The 27,992-nt window shown below is 41.3% G+C and overlaps 1 protein-coding gene across 6 annotated transcripts in view; it reads right to left on the bottom strand.

The window, feature by feature from the left end:
- Positions 1–27,992, bottom strand: part of PLD5 (phospholipase D family member 5) — a 413,113-nt gene that overhangs the window by 154,882 nt on the left and 230,239 nt on the right. For all 6 annotated transcript variants that reach the window (XM_042257200.2, XM_042257199.2, XM_060396074.1 and 3 more), the window contains exon 3: positions 1,408–1,576. In XM_042257200.2, the coding sequence (XP_042113134.1) occupies positions 1,408–1,576 (169 nt within the window). The remainder of the gene's footprint in view (positions 1–1,407; positions 1,577–27,992) is intronic.

Raw genomic sequence — 27,992 nt, 5'->3', positions numbered from 1 at the left:
CTCTGATGGATTAAAAGTGGGAGGTGACAGACCGTCTCAGACAAAAGGACTCCTGGAAGTGAGAACAGTGAGGTTCTGAAGAATCTTGACTCACCATCCACGGTAGAAAAAGACCCACCTGTAAGTTATTAGCTTTTTGCTAATAGAGTGGATTATCACTGAATACATAGAAAGTTTTTAAGGGGCTGTTCCATTTTGAACTACTTAAAAAGGGACATTGATGGTTTAAAATAAAAAGAGGTCTCTTGGGCTTAGATTTCTACTGGCAGAAAGTCAACTAAGAAAATAAGTCTGAAGCAAACACAGACTTATTTTCTTATGAAAAAGAAAGAAAAGCCTAGGGGGTGGAGCAATGAGTTTCTGAGAACAGTAGATTAGGAAAGTACTCCTGGGAAGCACAACTAGGTCCCAATCTACAAACATTCCCTGTTCTCCGAGTTCGGAAAACTGGTGATGTGTCAGGCTGGCTTTCAAAACTGCTGTGGACTCATGGGGCTTCTCAGGTGGGGCTAGTGTTAAAGAACACAGCTGCCAACGCAGGAGACATAAGAGGTGAGGGTTCGATCCCTGGATTGGGAAGATCCCTTGGAGGAGGGCATGGCAACCCACTTCACTATCGTTGTTTGGAGAATCCAATGGACAGAGGAAACTGACGGGCTACAGTCCATAGGATCGCAAAGATTTGGACATGACTGAATCAGCTTAGCACATACACATGTGGACTCATGACTAATTTAAATTTAGGCCAAAGGTCATACACTTGATAGCTCAGTGCTATCAAGGTTGTACTGACAAAAGGAAAACACATGAACAATTACCTGGATTATTTTCATATCTCCAGGATAGCATTTCATTCAGAAATCATTTCAATCATTTAGTCAGTTTTTTAAAGGTTGTTCCTATAACTAGTAAACTTCTTTCTCCTATTCACCCAAATACGACAGTCAAGAATATACAGCTATACCGGAAAGTGTGACTCCACTATTTAAAAAGTTGGCTCTGTGCCACAAAGACAAATTAAGAAACCAGTGAACCAAATAAATGCCTCAGCAAGCAGTTACAGAATTACAGCTGAAAAAACATGCAGGTTGTGCAAAGTAGAATTCTGCAGTGTGCCATCAACAGACACCGCAATGGGAAGACATCCCTGAGGTTGTCCGATACAGCATAAAGAGCCTCTTCTTTAAAGGATGAGATGTGATTTTGCCCCTGAAAACCTGGCATTCTAGTAGAAACTGAGCAACCGTTGATTAACAATGGCACATACATATAAATGTAATAATGAACATGAACTATGGGTATAGATAGAAAAAATGAACTTAAACTTGAGGAGCGGAAGCAAGAATATTGCAGGGTATAAAATGCACAAAGGTCAAATCATCACACACATTAGAGGATGCAGCTTACCTGACATGCTGATGGATGACTGTGGTTGAGATCCCAATGGGAAGATACTATGTCAACAGACTTTTTGGCCATGCTGAGTAAATTCATCCAGCCTTGGAAAAGTGATAAGTGAAATGGTGCATTTTCTGAATAGTTAAGGCCTTCAGGAATATTTTCCACCAGGGCAATTCTTAGAAAAGATTTTGAAAAACAAACAAACAAAATCTAGTCAAATTTGAAGCCACAGATCTTTACACATACATACAGAGACATCTGAAAAATATTCTTTACTCTTTCTGAAAGTATATGTTCCTCATAATTTACATTTTTCATCAAAGGATTTTAATATTTCCCCTATACTAATCTACTGTGTTCTGAGTTTATGCTCTGCTTCTCCCCAGTTAGCACTCGTATTTCAGAAAATCATGGTATATATCCCTAACGTCTAGTGTCCAACTAGCCTTGAGAAAAAATCCAGAGTATCCTACACAAGCATCTTCCTCTAGTAATATTTCTTTTTTCCCCTTACAGTAATGCTATTTTTTAAAAAGATACTACTTCTGTGAGCTACTTAAGACCATAAATTAATTTTGCATATCTCTAGTTTATAGTATAATGTTGAACATATAATAGAACTAGTTCAGAAACAAAAATGTTGTTAGGTTTATTACTACCAGAAAATACAAATAGTAAATGCTATTACTATTGCTTAGAACCTCTGTTAATGCTTCGCAGCCTAAGACATAAAATGATACTAAGCAGGAAATTTTAAAACTTGCCTGTTGCAGGGATTTGTTAAAGTTGGAGATAGGGAATGTATAAAATAATAGCAATAACCAAGCCCTAAATAAACTGCAGGGGCTTCCCTGGTGGCTCAGTGGTAAAGAATCTGCTTGCCGATGTAGAAGATAGAGTTCGATCCCTGAGTAGGGAAGATCCCCTGGAGAAGGATATGTTCAGTGTTCTTGCTTGGAAAATTCCATGGGCAGAGGAGACTGGTGGGCTACAGTCCATGGGATCACAAAGAGTCACCCACAACTGAGCACTACAACCATGGCAGAATGGGCTTCCAGAGACTAAACTACAACCAGTATTATCCGGATAAACGTGCCTTCTCTTTTTATATCACTACTTCCTCATTTCTTGACAACATGTACGCTGCGGCTTCCCTTGGTACTGTGTGGTTTCACTTCTGAGTTAGCCCAGGTGACACATAACATTTCAATAAAGGGACGAACAATTTTTTTTTTCCAGTTTAAGAAACATAAATTCTCTTGCAACTCTTGATGGGAAGCTCCAAACTCTTATGAAGATATCTGTAAGCCCTTCCAGAACAAAGATCTTTTTTATTCAAAGCTAGGTATCCTTAGAGCTGGATACATAATTAGGGCTCAAGAAATAGAATGAATTTCAGCTTCCAATATAGAATCCAAAACTTCTCAATAAAACTGTTAACTGTGTCTCTTAATAAGACTCATTCCATTTAGCCAGTTTTGGAAACAAAAACAATACTCATAGTAAAATGTCTATGTATTTGATGAATATCAAGCCCAAATAAGGTTTAGCTATACATCTTGCAGACATCCACAAATTTAGGGTTCAATCACCCAACCACTCCCCACAATTGAATTAAAAAATTTTTGGAGCCCTTAGGAGCAGCAAAGGCAAATCACTCACTGTACACAACACAGAAAGGACTACAACAAAACTCTTTAGTTCTCTGGAATTTATAATCCAGTGAAAGAGCTTGTCTCATATGTAATGACTTAAACAGAAAGTAGACTTTAAGAAGTGGCAAACAAGAGTAAGGATTAATTAGATGGATAATGCACCATCTAAAGTTCCACTGGAGCATGAGAAGAAAGGAAAAGATAATTAAGTTAGGAGCATCTGGAACTGAAGAAAGTGGGACTTGAGTTTGCAAAGACAGAATTATTTTTACAGGTGAGCTGGAAGAGAAAGATATTCTAGGAAGGAGGAGGAACTTCTAAAACATGGTGTGTTTGGATACTTGAGAGTCGGGTGGCCAAGGGGAGTGTGAGGTGGAAGAGTTGTGGCAGGGGCTTGCCACATGGAGAAGAATGGGAACATCTATAGGGATCACACTGTAGAGGTTGTGAATCAAGAAGAGAACCTTGGACTTAATTGTGATGCTTTTGAGAGTGACCAAATACATTTTAGGGGTCTAACTCTGACAGCATACCTGTATACCATTGAAAGAAGATGACAATCAGTAAAAGGTCCATTGAAACTGACAAGGAGCATGATTGAGAGAGATTATCAAGGCAAAAAAGAAGAGAAAACTAGCTCATGATCTAATGTAGGAGGAATGCCTACATTTTTCTGGTCAGTAGGGTGTGAAGCAGATGAGAAGATTCAGAAGTGACTGAAAGAGTAAGGAAGACAAGAGAGGTCCAGGAGAATGCAGTGTTTGGGAAGCCAAAGCGGCAGAGGGTCAAAAAGGTGGAGATGGGATATTTTTATCCAGGTCAAAGCCTTTGAAGGCAAGATGCTAAAGTTGGATATCTTAATTCTATCCACACTTAAAAGTCCAATTATCTATATTAACAGTAGCTAGACATAGCATGAAGAAATGATTCCAGTTAATCAGCAATTTCAGTCCCCCCTACAACTAAGGAATATATTCTAAAATCAAACAAAAAAGAATCCCAATAAACAAAATAAAAATAGAACATCATTTAACAAATAGTACTCAGTAGTTTCAATTTTACTTCAATATAAAAGTCATGCTGAGAAAGACAAAGAAAAGAGTCAAGAAGGCCTGATAAACCAAACATACACAGCAATGGATATACAGTACCTGTACAGTTATAAGTGGTTCTGCACCACCCCTCTCTTCATAGCACACACATGGTTTCTGGTAGGCATACAATACGGATTCCCAATTTCTTTTAGAAATCTTTAGACCAGATATTCTTAATCTTGGATGCATGAATAGAATTTAGGGTGACCTGTGAGCTTGATCTTTATTCTCCTTCATCTCTAACTGAAATTTAACATTCCCCTCAGTTACAGACATAGGCAAAAAATGACAGGAACATTAAAAGAACCTGTGATTCTGCTATCATGAAAAATTTTCATACCATGGTACTATTACTACTACTGACATCTCCAAGTATTAATATTTATCACTACTTTGAAATTATGGGACTCATCAGATCTTCTTATTTCTTGAATATGTAGTATACTATACCACATTTTAAATTTAATTAATTTAATTACCACATTTAATTAGGAACTACTATACCACATTTTACAAAATATTTTGGATAAATTTATTTTAAGGTTACTGGTTTTCTTTGGAATCCTATGTATTTCAACTTATGCATTTAAAACATTATTCATGAAAGGAGTCCATTGGCTTCAGCAGACTACTAATAGTGTCTATGGCACAAAAAAGAAGTACTATCAGATACATAATATATCATCTATTCCTTTTTTTTCTACTTCAAACACATTCTTAAAAGTTTTTTTTCCCATTATTGAAGTCTTAGAAGTAGATAAGATTATCAAGAGAGATTTTTAAGAGATGGGAACTGGGTCAAAGCCTAATATGAAAAACATCTAATCACATCTAGCTAAGATCATGACATCTAGCTAAGATCATGGCATCTGGTCCCATCAATGCATGGCAAAAAGATGGGGAAAAAATGGAAACAGTGACAGATTTTATTTTCTTGGGCTCCAAAATAGCCGTGGATGGTGACTGGAGCCACAAAATTAAAAGACACTTGCTTCTTGAAAGAAAGCTATAACAAACCTAGACAGTGTATTAAAAAGCAGAGACATCACTTTACCAACAAAGGTCCATATCGTCAAACCTATGATTTAGCCAATAGTCACATTCAGATGTGAGAGTTGGATCATGAAGAAGCACTGAAGAATGGATGCTTCTGAACTGTGGTGCTGGAGAAGACTCTTGAGAGTTCCTTAGACAGCAAGAAGATCAAATCAGTCAATCCTAATGGAAATCAGTCCTGAATATTCATTGGAAGGACTGATGCTGAAGCTGAAGCTCCAATACTTTAGCCACCTGATGTGCAGAGCTGACTCATTGGCAAAGACCTTAGTGCTGGGAAAGACTGAAAGGCAGGAGGAGAAGGGGAGAACAGAATATGAGATGTTGGGATGGCATCACTGACTCAATGGACAAGAGTCTGCGCAAACTCCAAGAGATAGTGAAGGACAAGGAAGCCTGGTGTGCTGCAGTCCATGGGATCGCAAAGAGACATGACTGAGCAACTAAAGAACAACAAATCACATCTAGAGAACATCTAGAAAACATCCAGAGAAAGTGGGGCTGGTGAAGAAGACAAGAAATTGTTGGAAAGACTGGAAAAGAAGAGTGAAATTTCCTGGAAGTTGAAGAAGGGTATATTTATTATTATTATATGGTTTTTACTAAATAGAAAAGTAAATAATGAATTTATACCAAATATAAAAATAGAGACACCACCAAAGGTCTGGAGACCACACCTATGTTTGGTAATGAATTCTGGGGAAACTCTGCTCACCTCACTTTCCTCCTCTCTCATTTTACCTGGAGAACTTGACTGTTGCTTCTGTAACTCACCACTTGTCTCCTATATGCTCCTAGAAAAGGTCTTTGGAAACCAGCCTTGAAATGACTGGACCTACTTTTGTGACCTATCATTGTATTGTCTTTAACAACCAACAGCTAGCTGCTCTACAGAGGCTCGAATAGAAATAACATACACACAGAGCTCAGTTCCATGGATAGCAGCGCTGTTATACTCTTCTTTCTCAAGCAAGGAAAAAAGTGGGCAGAAATCATCGAAATTCACCTTCGGGCAAATCCCCAGAATTCCTGCATGCCTTCTCTAAGTGAATTATGCCCAAAGGCATAGCACTATTTCTGACACCTAATAACAGGGGAAAAGTTGAATATATAGAGACACAGACAGCAAAAATCTGTTTTATGCCTCTTTTGATGGTACTGAGAGACAACTACAAATGACTGAAATGGTGAGTCCAGGGAATTTAGATGGAATAAATATTATATTGTTAATAGATTTTTACAGTAGAATTCTAGCTGCTGTTAGTAATAGTATGCATTTTACTTTCCAAACTTAATGTGATCGTCAACATTTCTCTTTCAGTTCAGGAACAATATCTAACCTTCTCAAAGAAATAGCTGTAGTTCTATAAGCTACAAAAAAGGGAACCCTAGCATCTGCTAACTTTATTTAAAATGTGGCACATGTGTTCGTATTGATAAGCACAAGAATCCTTATAAATTATATTTTCACATACATATGACTTTGCTGTTATTATAGAGAAATATTTAAGACAAAAAGATTTTGAATAAGGTAGACAAAACTCAGATCTGCCAGCTATTACCTATGTAACCTTGGACAGATGACTAACCTCTTAAAATATATTTCCACTTTTGGAAAAAAAAGTTATTTTTTTTTTAGAGGAGATAATCAATGTAAAGAAAGTGCTCGAACATTGCTTGCTTCATAGTGAGCACTAAATAATAGATAAATTTTTAAAGCAATTTACAGTCTGAAAACATAATTTAAAAAAATTTCTCCAAGTTCTCAAACTGATATAACACAGTTACTAAAAACAGTCTACACATATTGGTTAAAAGAATCTTATATCTGGGACCTACTTGATATTTTCAGAGAGAATGTGAACTTTATTTCATGTGTGAGTATAAGAGATCATTATTATGAGGTGATGACCTACACAGGTGCTTTACAGTTAATTCATTGACATTCATTCTTTAGATCTTGGCTATCTGATGGCATAATCAATGAAGCTGAACAGATGGCCACAACTCATCAATACAATTAGTTTTGCACTCAAAAATAAAATGATACCGGCATTGTACCCTTTCTGTGGGTCATCTGGCTATAATTAAAGCCCAGGATTGACAAGGCAAATGTTAACCTTCCAGAAGTACCTTGGAGTCTCTGAGACTGAGGTAGAAGATGTCCTGCTACTCATATGGAAGATTCAGTGGCCAGTGCTGGATGTGGAAATAGTTGATACAGATCTCTTGAGCTGGCTTAAATATAAGTGAGATATATTTTTCTGTAAACAGAAGGAGTGTTACTCACCATCTGGTTCTACAAGGATGGATTCCCTGCCCTACATTACATCCTGAAAGGAGCTCAAGGTGAAGATCAGGATGAGGCACTTTGTGCCCTGGGGAAACAGGCAAACAGGTCATTAGATAGGCATATTTCAGAAGGTTTTTATGAAGCCAGACTTTTGCATTTTCCAAGACTCTTGCTTTTCCATTTTGGAAAAGCACTAAAATCATTAACTGTGGTATCTGTTCCTCATGACTAGCAGCAACCTTCTATCAAAATGTATGCTGGATGACACACATTTCTTAGCCAAAATCACACATATACTGGCCTCTTCCCTACCTCTTTGGAGCATTTCCTCAGAGCTATCTGAGAGGCTGTCTCCTGGGCTATAGTCCTCAATAAGTCTGTGAAAACAAATGAAACTCACAGCTCTCACGCTGTGCATTTTTTATTTTAGTTGACATTTCATTTTTTCCAAGAATTGGGTCAAGGTGAGTTTACTTGAGAAAGACGGCAGAAAGGATACCAGATAGGCCTGGCTGACTAACAGGATCCAAATCATTCTTAATCTGGCATAGGGAAGAACATAGCTGAATATTAAAGTAATTGGGGATTTGCCATAACAATTTTTAGCCAATTTTGAAACATTTGAAGTCCACAAAAAAGTTGCAAGAATAGTATAGTGAATACTATATTTCAAGAAAGAATATTATATATGCTATACATATATATATACAATTTTTAGTAAACCATTTGAGAGTAATGTTACAGACATTGAGATAATTCTCTCAATCTTGAGTATGCATTTCTAACAAGGAGACCAGGTTTCTAAATAAAATAAAATTATCACACAGTAACCATAACATTGTATGCATTCTCAGTCACTCAGATGTGTCTGACTCTTTGTGACCACCACGGACTGTAGCCCTCCAGGCTCCTTCCTCCATGGGCCTTTTCTGGCAAGAATATTGAAGCCGGTTGCCATTTCCTACTCCAGAAGACCTTCCTGACCCAGGGATTGAACCCACATCTGCATTGGTAGGCAGATTCTTTAACACTGTGCCACTTTTATAGTCCTATTACCTAATATTTAAAATTCCACAAATGTTCCAATAATGTCTTCTGTTTCTTTTCTTTTTTTTTTTTTTTATCCAAGATCCAATCAATGTTTACTCATCACACTTAGCTGTCGTGTCTCTTTAGTTTAAGAGAGTTCCCTAGCCTATTCCTGTTTTGTTTACCACGATGTTGACAATTCAGAAGAGCCCAAGTCAGTTGTTTTGCTAAATACTCCTGGATTTTATTTGCTTGGTTGTTACCACATAAGTATATTTAGGATAAGTATTTTTGGTAGGAATGGTACATACATAATGTGTCCTTCTAAGTGTGTCATATGAGGTAGCACATGATTTTGGGTTGTCCCACTACTGTTGATGTTAAGTTTGATCACTTGATGAAAGGGGTGTCTGTTAGATTTTTAATTTGAGCAGGACCATCCTTCCTCTATAGTTAATAAGTGATTTGTGCAGAGGTGACTTCAGATGGCACAAATACTTTCTTTCCCAACATTTTACTCACTGATTTGGCTTCCATCCATTTATTATTTCTTTCTGAATCTATTTTTATTATCAGTTCAATTTCAGTTAAGTTCAGTCACTCAGTGGCGTCTGACTCTTTGCAACCCCATGAATCACAGCACGCCAGGCCTCCCTGTCCATCACCAACTCCCAGAGTTCACTCAAACTCATGTCCATTGAGTTGGTGATCCCATCCAGCCATCTCATCCTCTGTCATCCCCTCCTCCTCCTGCCCCCAATTGCTCCAAGCATCAGGGTCTTTTGCAATGAGTCAACTCTTTGCATGAGGTGGCCGAACTACTGGAGTTTCAGCTTTAGCCTCAGTCCTTCCAATGAACACCCAGGGATGATCTCCTTTAGGATGGACTGGTTGGATCTCCTTGCAGTCCAAGGGACTTTCGAGAGTCTTCTCCAATACCACAGTTCACAAGCATCAATTCTTCGGCGCTCAGCCTTCTTCACAGTCCAACTCTCACATCCATACATGACTACTGGAAAAATCATAGCCTTGACTAGACAGACCTTAGTCGGCAAAGTAATATCTCTGCTTTTCAATATACTATCTAGGTTGGTCATAACTTATCTTCCAAGGAGTAAGTGTCTTTCAATTTCATGGCTGCAATCACCATCTGCAGTGATTTGGGAGCCCCAAAAAATAAAGTCTGACACTGTTTTCACTGTTTCCCCATCTATTTCCCATGAAGTGATGGGACCAGATGCCATGATCTTAGCTTTCTGAATGTTGAGCTGCAAGCCAACTTTTTCACTCTCCTCTTTCACCTTCATCAAGAGGCTTTTTAGTTCCTCTTCACTTTCTGCCATAAGGGTGGTGTCATCTGCATATCTGAGCTTATTGACATTTCTCCCGGAAATCTTGATTCCAGCTTGTGTTTCTTCCAGTCTAGCATTTCTCATGATGTACTCTGCATAGAAATTAAATAAGCAGGGTGACAATATACAGCCTTGACGTACTCCTTTTCCTATTTGGAACCAGTCTGTTGTTCCATGTCCAGTTCTAACTGTTGTTTCCTGACCTGCATACAGATTTCTCAAGAGGCAGGTCAGGTGGTCTGTATTCCCATCTCTTTCAGAATTTTCCACTTTATTGTGATCCACACAGTCAAAGGCTTTGGCATAGTCAAGAAAGCAGAAATAGATGTTTTCTGGAACTCTCTTGCTTTTTCGATGATCTTGGAAATGTGGACAATTTGATCTCTGGTTCTTCTGCCTTTTCTAAATCCAGCTTGAACATCAGGAAGTTCACGGTTCACATATTGCTGAAGCCTGGCTTGGAGAATTTTGAGCATTACTTTACTAGCGTGTGAGATGAGTGCAATTGTGTGGTAGTTTGAGCAATCTTTGGCATTGCCCTTCTTTGGGATTGGAATGAAAACTGACCTTTTCCAGTCCTGTGGCCACTGCTGAGTTTTCCAAATTTGCTGGCATATTGCGTGCAGCACTTTCACAGCATTATCTTTCAGGATTTGAAATAGCTCAACTGGAATTCCATCACCTCCACTAGCTTTGTTCGCAGTGATGCTTTCTAAGGCCCACTTGACTTCACATTCCAGGATGTCTGGCTCTAGGTGAATGATCACACCATCATGATTATCTGGGTCTTGAAGCTCTTTTTTGTACAGTTCTTCTGTGTATTCTTGCCACCTCTTCTTAGTATCTTCTGCTTCTGTTAGGTCCAGACCATTTCTGTCCTTTATTGAGTCTATCTTTGCATGAAATGTTCCCTTGGTATCTCTAATTTTCTTGTAGAGATCTCTAGTCTTTCCCATTCTGTTGTTTTCCTCTATTTCTTTCAATTGATCACTGATGAAGGCTTTCTTATCTCTTCTCGCTGTTCTTTGGAACTCTGCATTCAGATGCTTATATCTTTCCTTTTCTCCTTTGCTTTTCACTTCTCTTCTTTTCAAGCTATTTGTAAGGCCTCCCCAGACAGCCATTTTGCTTTTTTGCATTTCTTTTCCATGGGGATGGTCTTGATCCCTATCTCCTGTACAATGTCACGAACCTCCATCCATTGTTCATCAGGCACTCTATCAGATCTAGTCCCTTAAATCTATTTGTCACTTCCACTGTATAATCATAAGGGATTTGATTTAGGTCTTACCTGAATGGTCTAGTGCTTTTCCCTACTTTCTTCAATTTCAGTCTGAATTTGGCAATAAGGAGCTCATGATCTGAGCCACAGTCAGCTCACAGTCTTGGTGTTTGCTGACTGTATAGAGCTTCTCCATCTTTGAAAAAATATAATCAATCTGATTTTGGTGTTGACCATCTGGTGATGTCCATGTGTAGAGTCTTCTCTTGTGTTGTTGGAAGAGAGTGTTTTTTATGACCAGTGCATTCTCTTGGCAAAACTCTATTAGCCTTTGCCCTGCTTCACTCCATACTTCATGGCCAAATTTGCCTGTTACTCCAGGTATTTCTTGACTTCCTACTTTTGCATTCCAGTCCTCTACAATGAAAAGGACATCTTTTTTGGGTGTTTGTTAGTTCTAAAAGGTCTTGTAGGTCTTCTGTTAATAATTGTCTATCATTTTTATATATGTTTGTTGGAAGAATTTTGTAAGGAAATTTTTTTTCATGTCCCATCACATCTTTTTACATTTAAAAAGATATTCACTTTATCAGTATGCAATTATGGATTCTTTTCTTTAAATTCAAAGTGTTATAGTCTATTACTGCCCTTACTCATTGAGATGCTCAAATTGTTGTATATATTGCCAATGGAGGCCCCTGGAAGCTGTCTTTTTTGTCTTTTTGATGTTGCTTTCAGTTTTTGAATACTTTCTTATTTTTTGTCACCAGGTGTTTCAATTACACAAATTTTTTTTAAAAAATATTTTAATTATTCATTTATTTAATCTATTTATTTTTGGTTGCACTGGGTCCTCACTGCTGCACACAGGCTTTGTCTCGTTGCGGTGAGTGAGGACTTCTCATTGCGGTGAGTGAGGGCTTCTCATTGCAGTGACTTCTCTTGTTGCAGAATATGGCTCTAGCTATGGGCTTCAGTAGTTGTGGCACATGGGCCCTAGATCATGTGGGCTTCAGTAATGGAGGTGCAAGTGCTTAGTTGCCCCTCAGCATGTGGGATCTTCCTGGACCAGGGATCTAACCTGTGTCCCCTGCACTGGCAGGTGGATTCTTAACCACTGGACCACCAGGAAAGCCCTACATTAACTTTTCAATCAATTTTACAAGACAACAACTGCAGAGACTATAATGATGAGTCTGATTTGACAATAGCAGATCCCTGTTTGTGTAAATCTAGAAAGTTCAGATTAAGGCCTCATTAATTCCTGGTCTATAATTGTATTAAGCAAAGAACAACTATGCTTTTCTTTATGGAGAGTGGCAGTATAGCATTAGAAAGGTTATTATTGTAGCAATTATCCTTTCTTTGTATATTAAAGTTTAAAAGTACATTCACAGATAATATTATACATCATTATCTCAAAGAGACACTAAGACAGGCATGATCTGAATTTTGGAGATGAAGAGAGCCAGGCTCCTAGTGGCCAGATGTCACGCAGGTGGACAGAATGCTACACAGAAGGGATTTAAACTCAGGTCTGTCTCAGCTCATATGCATTGCACAGCACTAGGTTAGGTCCTGGTCTTATCTGTGAAGGTTCTCCACAGCCTTTGGGTCTATGGGAGCAACAAGTAGAGTGATGCTAAAAAACAGAAGCTGCTGCACTAGAGGGAAGGTCAGCGTGGCTTGAGATCTGAACTTTGTCTGGAGAAGAGGTGAAGATACTCTTCGCTCTATGCTCCACTCTGGCCCTGTCAGCAAGGACACCTACAGTGACAGAAAGGCACACTTGTCCATGGCTCAATACGTCTTGATACTGGCCTAGAGAGGAAGAAACCATCAGAGAAGAAAGGAGCCAGAGTGCATGAAGACAAAAAGGAAAAACATAAGATGTGAACGAAGAAGTAGGGAGCTCATGGATGAAAAGACCCTGACACTGTCCTCAAAAACACACGGTAGGAAGCCAGATGATTGAAAATGAAATGGCTAAGATGCAAAAGGCCTAATGGAAAAATAGATTTGCATTCAAGTCAGTTATTACCCTTTGACATCTGTCAATAGAGTAATTATACTACTACCATTAATACTTTAACTGAACAATGTTCAATTGAGGGCTTATTTTGTGTCAAGCACTAGGTTAAGATTTACTACATTAATTAATGTTCACAAGAATTTGTAGAAGCAGGTACTGTAATTATTCCCATCTGGGGGATGAAGAAACTGAGACATAAAGAAGTTTAAGTAATGTGCCCAAGGGTTAGTGACTGATGGGGCCTGGGTAGGATGATTGCTGACTATATCCTCTTAACCATTATGTTCCACTGTCACTTCCAATTTTCAAAGCAAAAAAAAAAAAAAAAAAAAAAAAAACAGGCAGAGGTACAAAATGCAATTTACTTCCTACATTCTCAATGTATCTTCAGTGAATCACATTCATAAATACCCTGGGGGATGAATTCGTGACAGTAAATGCTAGAGAGACAAGCAGAGTCCTTTTCTGTTAGGATTTATTCTCTCACAGTCTGCTTTTTAATTTCTGTGTTTTTGTTTTCTTTTGTTTATTTTACAAAAGACACATTCTTCAACCCTAATTTTTTAAAAAATTTTATTTTATATTGGAGTATAGTTGATATAGTTGGGATCAGCAACTCATAGATATGACTTTGAGCTAACTCTAAGAGATGGTGAAGGACAGGGAAGCCTGGTGTGCTGCAGTACACAGTGTCGCAGAGAGTCAGACATGACTTAGCAACTGAACAAGAACAATAATAATTGACTTACAATGTTGTGTTAGTTTGAAAATGAAACTATTACAGCAAAATGACTCAGTTACACATATTCATATATCTATTATTTTCCAAATTTTTTTCAAGATACTACAGAATATTGAGCAGAGTTCCCTGCACTATACAGCAAGACTTTGTTGGTTATCATTTTTAAAATAGTAGTGTAAATATGTTAATCCTAATTTATCCCTCCCCCACATCTTTTCCCTATGGTAACCATAAGTTTGTTTTCTAAGTCTCTGAGTCTATTTCTGTTCTGTAAATATGTTCCTTTATATCATGTTTTAGATTCCACATCTAAGCAAAATCACATGATATTTATCTTTCTCTGTCTGACTTACTTCAAACTTAGTATGATAATCTCTAGGTATATCCATGTTGCTACAAATGACATTGTTTCATGATTTTAATATCTGAATAATATTCCATTGTATATATGTACCATATCTTCATTATCCATTCCTCTGTCGATTGGATTTAAGCTGCTTCCATGTCCTGGCTATTGTAAGCAGTGCTGCAATGAACATTGGGGGCATGTATCTTTTTGAATTATGATTTTCTCCATATATATGCCCAGAAGTAGGGTTGTGGGATGAAATGGTAGCTCTATTTTTAGTTTTTTAAGGAACCTCCATACTGTTCTCCATAGTGGTTACACCAATTTACATGCTCACCAACAGTGTAGTTGCTTTGGTGGTAAGGTTAGGTTGTTTGAGATTTTTCTTGTTACCTGAGGTAAGACTGTACTGCTAACAACTCCCCTCTCATAACTGTTGCTGCTGCATCCCAAAGGTTTTGGATCATAATGGTTTCATTTTCATTTATCCCTAGGTTGTTTTTTTTTAAAATTTCTTCAGTGATCCATTGGTTATTTAGTAGCATATTGTTTAGCCTACATGTATTTGGGTTTCTTACAGTTTTTTTCTTGTAGTTGATTTCTAGTCTCAGCATTGTGGTTGGAAAAGATGCTTGATGTAATTTCAATTTTAAAAAATTTATTAAGGCTCACTTTGCGGCCCCTCATGTGGTCAATTCTGGAGAATATTCAATGTGCACTCGAAAAGAATGTGTATTCTGCTGCTTTTTGCTCTACAAATCTCAATTAAATCCATCTGTCTAATGTATTATTTAAGGTCCATGTTTCCTTATTGATTTTCTGTCTGGAAGACCTGCCCATTGAAGAAAGTGGGGGTGTTAAAGTCCCCTACTGTTGTCTAACTGTTGATTTTCCTGTTATGGCTGTTAATATTTGCCTTATGTATTAAGGTGCTCCAATGTCGGGTACATAAATATTTACAACTGTTATATCTTCTTCTTGGATTGACCCCGTGATCATTACATACTGTCCTACCTTATTTCTTGTAACAGTCTTTATTTTAAAGTCGATTTTGTCAGATATGAGTATTGCTACTACAGCTTTCTTTTGATTTCCATTTGCATGGAATACCTTTTTCCATTCCCACATTTTCAGTCTGTATGTGTCCCTATATCTGAACTGGGTCTCTTGTAGACAACATATAGATGGGTCTTGTTTTTGTATCCATTCAGCCAATCTATGTCTTTTGTTTGGAGCATTTGATCTGTTTTTGTTTAAGGATTATCGATATGTATGATCTATTTCTATTTTGTTCATTGTTTTGGGTTTGCTTTTGTAGCTTTTCTTCTCTTCCTCTTTTGATCTCTTCTGTTTTTCTTTTGTGTGTGTGTATTTATTGTAGCTTTTGGGGTTGTGGTTACCATGAGGTTTTGATATAGCGGTCAATATACAGACAAGATTGGTTTAAGTTGCTGGTCTCTTAATTTCAAATGCATTTCCAATATTCTGCATTTGCAATCTCCTCTTTTCATGATTGCTGGTTTTGTGATTATGTTTGTGTACGGACAATTTCCTACATTTATTGTATGTTTGCCTTTATCTGTGAGCTATCCCATTTGTAATTTTGTTTCTAGCTGTGACCTTTTCTTTTTCCCCCTGCCTAAAGAAGTTCCCTCAGCATTTGTTGTAAAGCTGGTTTGCTGCTGCTAAGTCACTTCAGTCGTGTTCAACTCTGTGCGACCCCACAGACGGCAGCCCACCAGGCTCCCCCGTCCCTGGGATTCTCTAGGCAAGAACACTGGAGTGGGTTGCCATTTCCTTCTCCAATGCATGAAAGTGAAAAGTCAAAGTGAACTCGCTCAGTCGTGTCTGACTCTTAGCAACACCATGGACTGCAGCCTACCAGGCTCCTCCATCCATGGGATTTTCCAGGCAAGAGTACTGGAGTGGGGTGCCATTGTTTGGTAGTACTGAATTCTCTCAGCTTTTGCTTGTCTGTAAAGCTTTTGATTTCTGCACTGAAGCTGAACAAGAGCCTTGCTGTATTCTTGGTTGAAGGTTTTTCCCTTTCATCATTTAAGATATATCATGTTACTACATTCTGACTGAAAAAAAAATCTGCTGATAATCTTCTGGGAATTCTTAGTATATTATTTGTTGCTTTGCTCTTGTTGCTTTTAATATTTTCTCTGTTTAATTTTTGTCAGTATGATTACTACGTGTCTCAGCATGCTTCTCCTTGGGTTTATCCTGCTTCCCGGATTTGGGTTACTCTTTCCTTTCCGATGTTAGGAAAGTTTTGAGGTATTATCTCTTCAAATAGTTGCTCAGATCTTTTTCTTTTGTCCTTCTTGGACTCCAATAATGTGAAAGTTGGTACATTTAATGTTGTACCAGAGAAATCTGTATGCAGGTCAAGATGCAACAGTCAGAACCAGAACTGGAACAATGGACTAGAAAGGAGTATTGTCAAGGCTATATATGTCACCTTGCTTATTTAACTTATATGCAGAATACATCATGAGAAATGTCAGGCTGTTTGAAGCACAAGCTGGAATCAAGATTGCTGGGGTAAACACCAATAACCTCAGATATGCAGATGACACCACTCTAATGGCAGAAGATGAAGAGGAACTAAAGAGCCTTTTGATGAAAGTGAAAAGAGAAGAGTAAAAAAGCTGGCTCAAAACTCAACATTCAAAAATCTAAGATCATGGCATCTGGTCCCATCACTTCATGGAAAATAGATGGGAAAAAATGCAAACAGTGGCAGATTTTATTTTCTTGGGCTCCAAATTCACTACAGACAATGACTGTACCCATGAAATTAAAAGATGCTTGCTCCTTGGAAGAAAAGCTATGACAAACCTAGATAACATATTAAAAAGCAGAGACATCACTTTGCTGACAAAGGTCCATATAATCAAAGCTATGGTTTTCCCAGTAGTCATGTATGGTTGTGAGAGTTGGACCATAAAGAAAGCTGAGTGCCAAAGAATTGTTGCTTTTGAACTGTGGTGTTGGAGAAGACTCTTGAGAATCCCTTGGACAGCAAGGAGATCAAATCAGTCAATCCTAAAGGAAATCAACCCTGAATATTCATTGAAAGGACTGTTGCTGAAGCTGAAGCTGAAGCTCCAATACTTTGGCCATCTGATGCAAAGAGCTGACTCACTGGAAAACACTCTGATGCTGGGAAAGATTGAAGGCATTAGGAGAGGAGGGTGGTAGAATTTGAGATGGTTAGATAGTACCCCCACACAAATGTGGCATTTGATCTTACAACGGACAAGACAGATACTACTATCCTGAACCATGTCCATCCCACAAAGCTTACATTCAAGGAATTCCATGTGGCTCATATGGAACATCCTTTCACTACAACTGGCTCATTCTGGCAGGGCTCAGGGGCCAAGCTGTGAAACTGCTCTGGAAGCAAGAAGTGGCAGCCGCTATGCAATGTTAGTTTGAATGGAGCCTATGCCTCACTGCCTGCATAAGCAAGCATTTACCCCTCAAAAAGAACATAAAATTAAAATTCAAATATGTTCTATAAAGTCACCCACTATGTAACAAACAGAAAACCTTACTCATACCAAGGGACATACAAGTTTGTTAACATACATAAATTTATGTACACAAACATGAATACCTAAAGGTACAGACTGAAAACATCAAGTTTCAGTAAAACTTAACTCATCCCATGAAATCTTTTTATGACATCTACACATATCCACTCATGGTCAGAAAATGGCATTTTCCATTAATTTTTGATAGAGAAATCATATCAAGCTTTTCAGAGGAGGAATCAAGGAGTTATGAGATGTGGGCTCTTGACTAACTTTCACCATTATGAGTTCATAGGACTGTTAGGGACCAAACGACGGTCTCTAGGACCTGAGTCATGTTTACCAGAAAGAGACAGGATATGCGCTCATCCTGCCTGGCCAATCATGTAACGCCAGCTACTCCTGTAACTGAGACAAAGAACTGCCTGTATATAAGCCACCATACTTCTTTGTTCGGGGCTCTTGTCAGATTCCCTTGTGTGGGATGAGACTTGGACCCTAGCGCGCTAGGAATAAACAAACTCCCTTCTTGCGTTTGCAATACTGTGGTGGCCTTGCTCTCTCGGTCAGTTAGGAGATACGGGCTCGGAGCATAACATCTGGGGGCTCGTCCGGGATCTCCGTCCCGCCGGGGAGGACAACTCTCCTGGTAGAAGGGAGTAACCTCGTTAGGAGATAAGAGCTCTGAGCACCAGTGCTAACATTGCAGAAGCCCAGATTAAGTCCGAGGCCTAGTATCTTACTGGGGAGGCATCTGGCTGTAAAGTGCAGAGGTAAGTCAGGGTAAGGCCGGGGCCTAGCTTCGTGCTGGGGAGGCAGCTGGCTCTGATACTGGATTAAGTCAGCGTAAGGCCGGGGCCTAGCTTCGTGCTGGGGAGGCAGCTGGCTCTGTGAACATCCTGCAGGTAAGATTGAGTGCATCGTCGGTGGCCACCTTGTGTTTGTTATCTGTTTGTCTATTTGTGGTGTCTGCGCTGCTCTTTGTGTGCTCTGTTGGCTCCCAGTGTACTTTTCTGTGATCATGGGACAAACAACTTCTACTCCTTTATCTCTTATGATTAACCACTTCTCTGATTTCAAGTCTAGAGCTCAGAATCTTTCGTTACTGGTAAAGAAGAGCAAACTGGTGACTTTCTGTTCTGTTGAGTGGCCCACCTTTGACGTCGGATGGCCACAAGAGGGAACCTTCAATCCCCAAATTATCCAGGCAGTTAAAGAGAGGGTGCTTACTCCTAGTCCTGCCGAGCACCCAGATCAGACTCCCTACATTCTGGTCTGGCAGGATCTAGTGAGGAACCCGCCAGAATGGCTTAAACCCTTTGTTCTCACTCCTCCTAAACCTCCCCATCCCTCTTCCCCAACTCCAACCTCACCAAGCCCACAGGTGTTAATAATGAAGGCTTCCGAAGAAAAAGAAGAAAAAAAGGACGAAAATCGACCAAAGCCGGTATTCCAGAAATCTTCTCTGTATCCTAATCTGATAGATCTGGAGACCGAATTGTTCCCACCCCTGTATGCGGATCCACATCCGCCCTTGCTTTCACAGGTTTCATTAGGAGAAGCCAGGAGGAGAACCGAGCCTTCAGCTCATCCCAGAGAAGGGGGCCCCACCCAGGGAACTCGGAGAAAAACAAGAGAAATGGCCAATGTAGCGGAAGAAGACCCGGAAGTCCCCTCCTCCACTGTTCACGCGTTTCCGGTCCGGGCAGGACCAGCCAGAGAGGGTGGAAAGCGGACATATCAGTATTGGCCCTTTTCCACTAGTGATTTGTACAATTGGAAAACCCAGACTCCCTCCTCCTCTGAAAAACCGCAAGGTCTTATTGATCTGTTAGAGTCTATCCTTTTTACTCATAATCCCACTTGGGATGATTGTCAGCAACTGTTACAGGTGCTTTTCACTACAGAAGAGCACGAGCGGATCCTGTCAGAAGCTCGAAAGAATGTGCCAGGGGTGGATGGGAGGCCCACAATACAGCCTAACCTCATTGAGGAGGGGTTCCCCTTGGTGCGACCCAACTGGGACTTCGAACGTGCTGAAGGTAGGGAGCGTCTCCGGGTATACCGTCAGACTCTTATGGCCGGCCTTAGAGTGGCCGCCAGAAAGCCAACTAATTTGGCCAAAATAAATTCAGTGAGGCAGGAACCAAATGAGAGCCCAGCAGCCTTCCTTGAAAGGATAATGGAAGCTTTTAGACAGTATACCCCTATGGACCCACAGGCAGATGAGTCACGAGCGGCAGTTATGTTAGCATTTGTAAATCAAGCAGCCCCCGATATTAGAAAAAAATTACAAAAGATAGAGAGGTTAAATGAACAATCCTTGCAAGATCTAGTGAGGGCAGCCGAGAGAGTTTTTAATCATAGAGAGACCCCAGAAGAGAGAGAGGACTGCATTAGAAGAGAAAAAAGAAAATTTAGAGCTGAAGAAAACCGTAAAAATCAAAAAGAGCTGGCCCAGATATTTTTTGGTGGGGTTGAAAACAAAAACAGGTTCCAGAAAGGGAAAAAATTGGACTCAAAAACTGAAGAAAAAAAGATAAGGCGTAAGCTTGAGAAAAACCAATGTGCGTTTTGTAAAGAGTTTGGACATTGAAAAGATAAATGCCCCAAGAAAAATCTAAAAGAGGAGCCCAGGGACCCCAAAAATGAGACTCCCTTTCCAGACAGTCATATCCTCTACGCGGGTAATTATAGCGACTAGGGGGGTCAGGGCTCGAAGCCCCTCCCCGAGTCTTGGGTAACTATAAACGTGGAGGGGAAACCGGTTGGCTTCATGGTGGACACGGGAGCCCAATACTCAGTCTTAAACCAAAAAGATAGACCCATGTCTAAGAAAAGTAGCTGGGTGCAAGGAGCAACCGGGACTAAACGATATGGATGGACTACAAAACGGCATGTGAACTTGGGGGCCCACCAGGTGACCCATTCTTTTCTGGTGATACCTGAGTGCCCAGCGCCCTTGTTGGGAAGGGATTTACTGTCTAAAGTAAATGCCCAAATTCATTTCGACCACGGACAAGTGTTGGTTTTAGATGGGACCGGGCATCCTCTTCAGATCTTGTCTCTGGCATTAAAAGATGAATACAGACTCTACTTGCCAGAGGCCCCAGCGACAATAAGCCCCGAAGTACAACCATGGGTTCAAAGATACCCTCAGGCCTGGGCTGAAACTGCAGGAATGGGACTGGCCAAACAGAGGCCCCCTATCATTGTGGAACTGAAAGCCAGTGCTTCCCCGGTGAGGGTACGGCAGTATCCCATGGGTCAGGAGGCTCGACAAGAAATTACTCCTCATATACAATGCCTCATAAACGCTGGGGTCCTGAAAAGGTGCCAGTCCCCATGGAACACTCCCCTGCTGCCTGTGAAAAAGCCTGGGGGAACTGATTTTAGACCGGTTCAAGATCTACGAGAAGTCAACAAACGGGTGAATGATATTCATCCTATGGTTCCTAACCCTTATACATCGCTAAGCAACTTGCCTCCAAACTACATTTGGTACACTGTTGTAGATTTAAAAGATGCCTTTTTTAGTTTGCCTCTTGCCCCCGCAAGCCAAGAGATCTTTGCCTTCGAATGGCAGGAAGACGGTGGTCAGACCCCAGTGCAGCTGACATGGACTCGCTTACCACAGGGTTTCAAAAACTCGCCCACGTTATTTAATGAGGCCCTGGACGAAGACCTCCATGAGTATCGGGTTGAACACCCTACCATTGTTCTATTACAATATGTTGATGACCTTATGCTGGCGGTGGCTACAGAGAAAGAGTGCCAAGAGGCAACAGGTGACCTTCTCCAAACCTTGGGGACTTTAGGTTACCGGGCTAGTGCCAAAAAGGCCCAGATTGCCAAGCAAGAGGTTACATACCTCAGTTATAAGATAAAACAGGGCCAGAGGTGGCTAACACAGGCTATGAAAGAAACCATCCTCCAGATCCCTGAGCCGGCTAACCCTAGACAAGTGAGAGAATTTCTGGGAACGGCGGGATATTGCCGGTTATGGATCTTGGGGTTTGCAGAAAAGGCCAGGCCCCTATATGAGGGCACCAAAGAAAACAAGGACTGGAAATGGACTGAGCAAATGAAAGAGGCCTTCCAAGAGCTCAGGTGAGCCTTGCTAGAGGCTCCTGCCCTTGCCCTCCCTGATCCATCTAAGCCTTTCCAATTATTTGTAGATGAAAAGCGGGGGATAGGAAAAGGGGTACTAACACAGAGATGGGGACCATGGAAGCGACCTGTAGCTTACCTTTCCAAGAGACTGGACTCAGTGGCAGCCGGATGGCCACCTTGCCTCTCTATCATCGCAGCCACCACGCTCTTAGTCCACGATGCTGATAAACTGACTTATGGACAGAGACTCTTGGTCTACACTCCTCATGCCATAGAGAGAGTTTTAAAGCAACCCCCAGGTAAATGGATTTCTAATGCCCGCTTGACGCACTACCAGGCCTTGCTACTTGACACCCCACGGATTCATTTCCAAACGCCCTGCACTCTAAATCCGGCCACTCTTTTGCCAATCCGGGGGAAAATAGCCCCCTCCATGATTGTGATGAGATACTGGCCGGTGTAACAGCAATGCGAAAGGACTTAACTGATACTCCACTGGATAACAGTGAGCTAAGATGGTTCACAGATGGCAGCAGTTATGTAAAAGATGGACAGAGACGGGCGGGAGCTGCAGTAGTAGATGACTCTGGACGGATGATATGGGCAGAGGCCCTTCCCCCGGATACCTCAGCACAAAAGGCAGAGTTAATTGCCCTGATTCAAGCATTAGAGAGAGCCAAAGGGAAAAGAATAACTATTTTCACTGACAGTCGCTATGCTTTTGGCACGGTACACATTCAGGGCCAGATATATCGGGAACGGGGGTTTTTGACAGCTGAAGGAAAAAAAATTAAAAACTTGCCCGAAATCCGTAGACTTTTAGAGACTGTACAGATGCCTCGGGCTGTGTCAATAGTACACGTACCTGGACATCAGAAGGGTGACAGCCCCACGGCACGAGGGAATCGTGCCGCAGACCTGGCAGCTCGAAAAGTAGCTGATGAAGATTTCATCACCCCTGTGTCGGCGATCGGACTTCCACCTCCAGGTATGGGAACTCTGCCCTCAACCCCTGAGTATTCATCCACAGACTTTGCTTGGATCCAAAAACACACCAACCTTCAAAAAGATAAAGATGGATGGTACCGAGACTCAGACGGCTACTTGATACTCCCTGCTCAGTTGGGACGGCAACTATGTGAGCATTTGCACTTGTCTACTCATCTGGGAGAAAAGAAGACTCTGATGCTCTTTCAAACTGCGCGCCTGCAATTTCCCCGGCACCAGACAACTGTAAAGAACATAGTGCATGCTTGTAAGGCGTGTCAACAGATGAGGCCAGGAAAAGGACAACATGCAGGACTGAGGTATCGGGGAGAAGGACCAGGGCAACACTGGGAAATAGATTTCACCGAGGTAAGGCCAGGCAAGTATGGTTACCGGTACTTGTTAGTGTTGGTGGATACCTTCTCAGGGTGGGTAGAAGCTTTTCCTACAAAGGGAGAAACCACGATGATAGTGGCAAAAAAGATTTTAGAAGAAATAGTTCCCAGGTTTGGCCTGCCAGTGACCATCGGCTCTGATAACAGACCTGCCTTTGTGAGTCAAATAGTTCAGAGCCTTGCCCTAGCCCTGGGGACTAAATGGAAGTTACATTGTGAATACAGTCCACAGAGCTCAGGGCAAGTAGAAAAAATGAATCGGACTCTAAAAGAAACTTTAACTAAATTGGCTATAGAGACTGGCGGGGACTGGGTGACCCTCCTTCCCTCCGCCCTCTTCCGTGCGCATAATACTCCTTATCAACTTAATCTGAGCCCATTTGAGATTCTGTATGGGAGACCTCCCCCTGTATGTCCAATATTTGAAGGGAAAAAACTACCACCTCCCACGTTGGGGCAACTCCAAGAGGCCTTGATGGCCTTAAGCAAGGTGCACTCTCGTGTCTGGAAACTGCTCCGGGAAATACATGTGGGTCAAAATAAGGGAACTATTCCCTCACATGACATTGGCCCAGGAGACTGGGTGTGGGTCAAAAGGCACCAAACCAAGGCACTAGAACCCAAATGGAAGGGTCCTTATGTTGTTCTTCTTACCACCCCAACTGCCCTAAAGGTTGACGGTATCGGGCCTTGGGTGCATTGCAACCACGTACACCCAGCTGCTTCAGCAGAGCAAGAAGACGCTAAGAAAGAATGGGAAGCATCTCTGCACCCGTCCAACCCCTTGAGGCTAAAGCTTCGAAGGCGCCAACAGGACCAGGACAACTCGGCTGGGCCTTCTTGTGGATGACCCAGTTACTCTGCTCCAGAGTTGCCAGTGTGAACCCGCATCAACCCATCAAAATCACCTGGAAGCTGCAAAATAGACTAACATGAGAGGTGCTAAACTCCACTACCGCAATACATCCACCAAACACATGGTGGCCAGACTTGTACTTTGACTTCAAGCCGATGGTAAATGTGCCTTGGGCTAAGGGTTATCTCCGAGAACAAGGGTTCTGGGCATGCCCAGGCGCACCCAGGCATGACTGGAAGACCTGTGGGGGGGAACAAGACTCTTATTGTAAAACTTGAGATTGTGTTACTTCTAATGATGGACCTCGGCACTGGGAAGTAGGAAATTGAGATTTACTTAATTTTTCATTCGCCAAGCCCCTCCCTAGGGTCCTCGGAGATCCAACTTTTAGCTGTGAAAGTTGCAATTATGCACAAGTCAGAACAAGGTTCAATCCAGAAAAAAGCAAAAAAGAGGGGACCTGGATCTCTGGCCTATCTTGGGGACTACAGACGAGGGAATCAGGATGGTTTGGGGTTGATGGGAAAGGGATTATAGTAGTGAGCCAGGTCTTAGAGCCAATTCTTGTACACAGTATCGGGCCCAACAAAGTAGAAGAGCTGGCTGTAACCCCCCGCCTAACGACTTCCATGCCAACATCTTTGGCAGTGAGTCCCGAAGCAGAAGCGCTCGCTGAAATAGATCCCCTATGGAAGCTGATTAGGGCAGCTTATGCCACCCTGAATCAGACCCATCCTGAGGCAACTAAATCTTGCTGGTTATGTTACAACTTAATTCCCCCTTATTACGAAGCAGTAGGCCTCAATGCCTCTTATGACTTGGCCAACAGCACCGATCCTCCTCAATGTCACTGGGGGGACCAAAAGGTGGGTCTGACGATGAAAGAGGTATGGGGAAAGGGCTTATGCATGGGCACAGTGTTACCAGCAAAGTCTCCACTTTGTGTGCATGTCGTCGAGCCTGATGATTTGCCTGTAGCTAAATGGTTAATACCTCAAAAGGGGGAATGGTGGGTCTGTTCACACACGGGGCTAACTCCATGCCTGCATAGCTCAATCTTTGACCCCAGAGAAGAATTCTGTGTTATGGTGGCTGTCATGCCAAAGATTCTGTACCGACCAGAGAAAGCAATATATGATTATTGGGCCCAGAAATTAACTCTAAATCCTCCAAAAAGAACTTATAAAGTTAAGAGGGAACCTCTTACCGTCATAACCATAGCAACTATGTTCGGTCTTGGAATAGCCGGGGCTGGGACTGGAATAACAGCTCTGTCCCTGCAAGGCCAAGGATTTAACTCCCTGAGAGCGGCCATAGATGAAGACATTACCCGTATAGAGCAATCTATTAGTCATTTAGAATCGTCTCTAACTTCTCTATCTGAAGTAGTTCTGCAAAACAGGAGGGGATTAGATCTGCTCTTTCTGCAACGAGGGGGACTCTGTGCTGCCCTAGGAGAAAAGTGCTGTTTCTATGCGGATCATACAGGAATAGTTAGAGAATCTATGGCCAAAGTGAGAGAAGGACTAGCCCAACGTAAACGAGAACGTGAGGCTCAACAGGGATGGTTTGAATCTTGGTTTCAACAATCCCCTTGGCTGACTACCTTAATCTCCACCTTGCTAGGACCCCTGCTAGTACTTTTACTAATGCTTACCTTTGGCCCATGCATTATCAATAGACTTGTAGCCTTTGTAAAGGAATGCATAAATACCGTACAGCTGTTTGTGCTTCAACAACAATATCAAACTGTGTCTCAGGACCGAGAGGAAGATTCCTCTATATGATCTAAGGACAGGGGGGAATGTTAGGGACCAAACGACGGTCTCTAGGACCTGAGTCATGTTTACCAGAAAGACAGGATATGCGCTCATCCTGCCTGGCCAATCATGTAACGCCAGCTACTCCTGTAACTGAGACAAAGAACTGCCTGTATATAAGCCACCATACTTCTTTGTTCGGGGCTCTTGTCAGATTCCCTTGTGTGGGATGAGACTTGGGCCCTAGCGTGCTAGGAATAAACAAACTCCCTTCTTGCGTTTGCAATACTGTGGTGGCCTTGCTCTCTCGGTCGGTTCAGAGATACGGGCTCGGAGCATAACAAGGACAAAGTTAAGCTCCATGGCTGATTTACTCCTGGTGAGAGATTAAAATGTCACTAAAAGGATACCCCAGGTACTAACAGTGCATGTGCTCTGGAGACAGAATATTAAGCCAAATCTTCCTATGTTTTAATTATTTTAGCAGTACACAGCACCGTGTGGGCTGGAACGAACTTCTTTGTGTAGCGGATCTCTATCTACCAAAAAGATGTGATCAACTCAGAAAAATGTGAAATTAGGAAATGGGCAAAATCACAAACATTAGAAACTCTTCTAATATACACATGAATATCCATATATCTGTTGTAAAATCACAGAAAAAACACAGGTATAGAGAGAGCACTGCCCCCAGTTTTTGACACAGAGCTCCTGAGACCCTTGGAAGGTGACAAGACGAGTGACAGTAGGGTTTTTTGTTCTAGGTGACTCCTGGTGAGTGTCTGGACAAGCCTTGGTCACTAGAAAGACTAAGGCATGAGCAGAAGCTTGGAGTTTTCACCCTTGCCCTCCATTCTCTTGAGAAGGAATAAGGACTGAAAATAGAGCTAATGATTGGTTAAGTCTATGTGATGAAACCTCTAATAAAAATACCGATAGTGTGGAGTTCCAGTTTTCAGGTGGGTGTATGGGGAGAGTAGCCCAACCCAACCACACTTGGACAGAAGCTCCTGTACTTGGGAAACCTCCAGACATCACTCTATGTATCTTTTTACCTGGCTGTTCATCTGAATCCTTACCACATGCTTTAATAAACTGGCAAACATAAGTGTTTCCATGAGTATTGTGGGCTGCTCTAGCAAGTAACAGAATCCAAGGGGAAGAGGTCATGGGAACCTCTGATTTGTAGTCAAGTTGGACAAAAGTGGCTAAGCCTGGGCACCTACTACTTGCTACTGGCACCTTAAATAAGGAGCAGTCTTGCGGGACAGAGTTCTCCACCTGTGGGACCTGATGCCATATCCAGGTAGACAGTGTCAGAATTGAGTTAAATTGTAGGACACTCCCCTGGTGTTGCACAGAATTGCTGGGTGTGGAAAAGCCCCACACAATTGGTGGCCCAAAGTGAAGTGTTCTGTATGATAGGAGATATATTGGAGGGACTGTTTTCTTTCCTAATATATCTGTATGTTGAAAAATGGCAAAAATGACGATGATGATAGTAAAACTTCCATTTATTATGTCCATGTGCTATAAGTACGGTGCAGACTTAATTGTATTACACTGCCTTGTGACACAGGTATTACTATTCCTATATTTTAAGAGGAAGACAATGAGGCTTGGGGAAACAGTGTAAGAAGCCCAAACAGTAGTAGAAGAAGCAGTTTTCAAATCTTGTTTCCTCTGGTGCCAAAATCTGCCCCCCTCAACATGTACCACTTGGAAGCCCCTCTCTTGTGTTATGCATATGACCTTGCAAGGACAAATAGTGTAAATCCAGCCTTGGTGCTGACTGGGTCAGGATAAGAGTGAAGTACTATCACCAATGAACATTGGTGAACTGGGTTTCTCCTCCATTTTCCTTTACTAAATAAACATATATTTACTACTTCTACTGATGATTGTCTATACAACATCAATACTCTGATGGATTCTCATCCTGAAATGGTCACATTAATTAGCCAAATCTATCTTTAGTTTTCTCCAGCAGCTGTTATGAATTCTGTAAGAGTGTTCAATGCTCCAAGGTGTATAATATCTCTACTTGAAATCCTGATGAATTTAGATATATTTTAAAACATATGAGCTCTATTATAAAGTATGATAGA

The sequence above is a fragment of the Ovis aries genome, chromosome 12, assembly GCF_016772045.2.
Source record: "Ovis aries strain OAR_USU_Benz2616 breed Rambouillet chromosome 12, ARS-UI_Ramb_v3.0, whole genome shotgun sequence".
Taxonomy (NCBI): Eukaryota; Metazoa; Chordata; class Mammalia; order Artiodactyla; family Bovidae; genus Ovis; species Ovis aries.
Note: the sequence above shows the minus strand (reverse complement) of the source record. Positions and strands in the feature narration are given on the sequence as shown.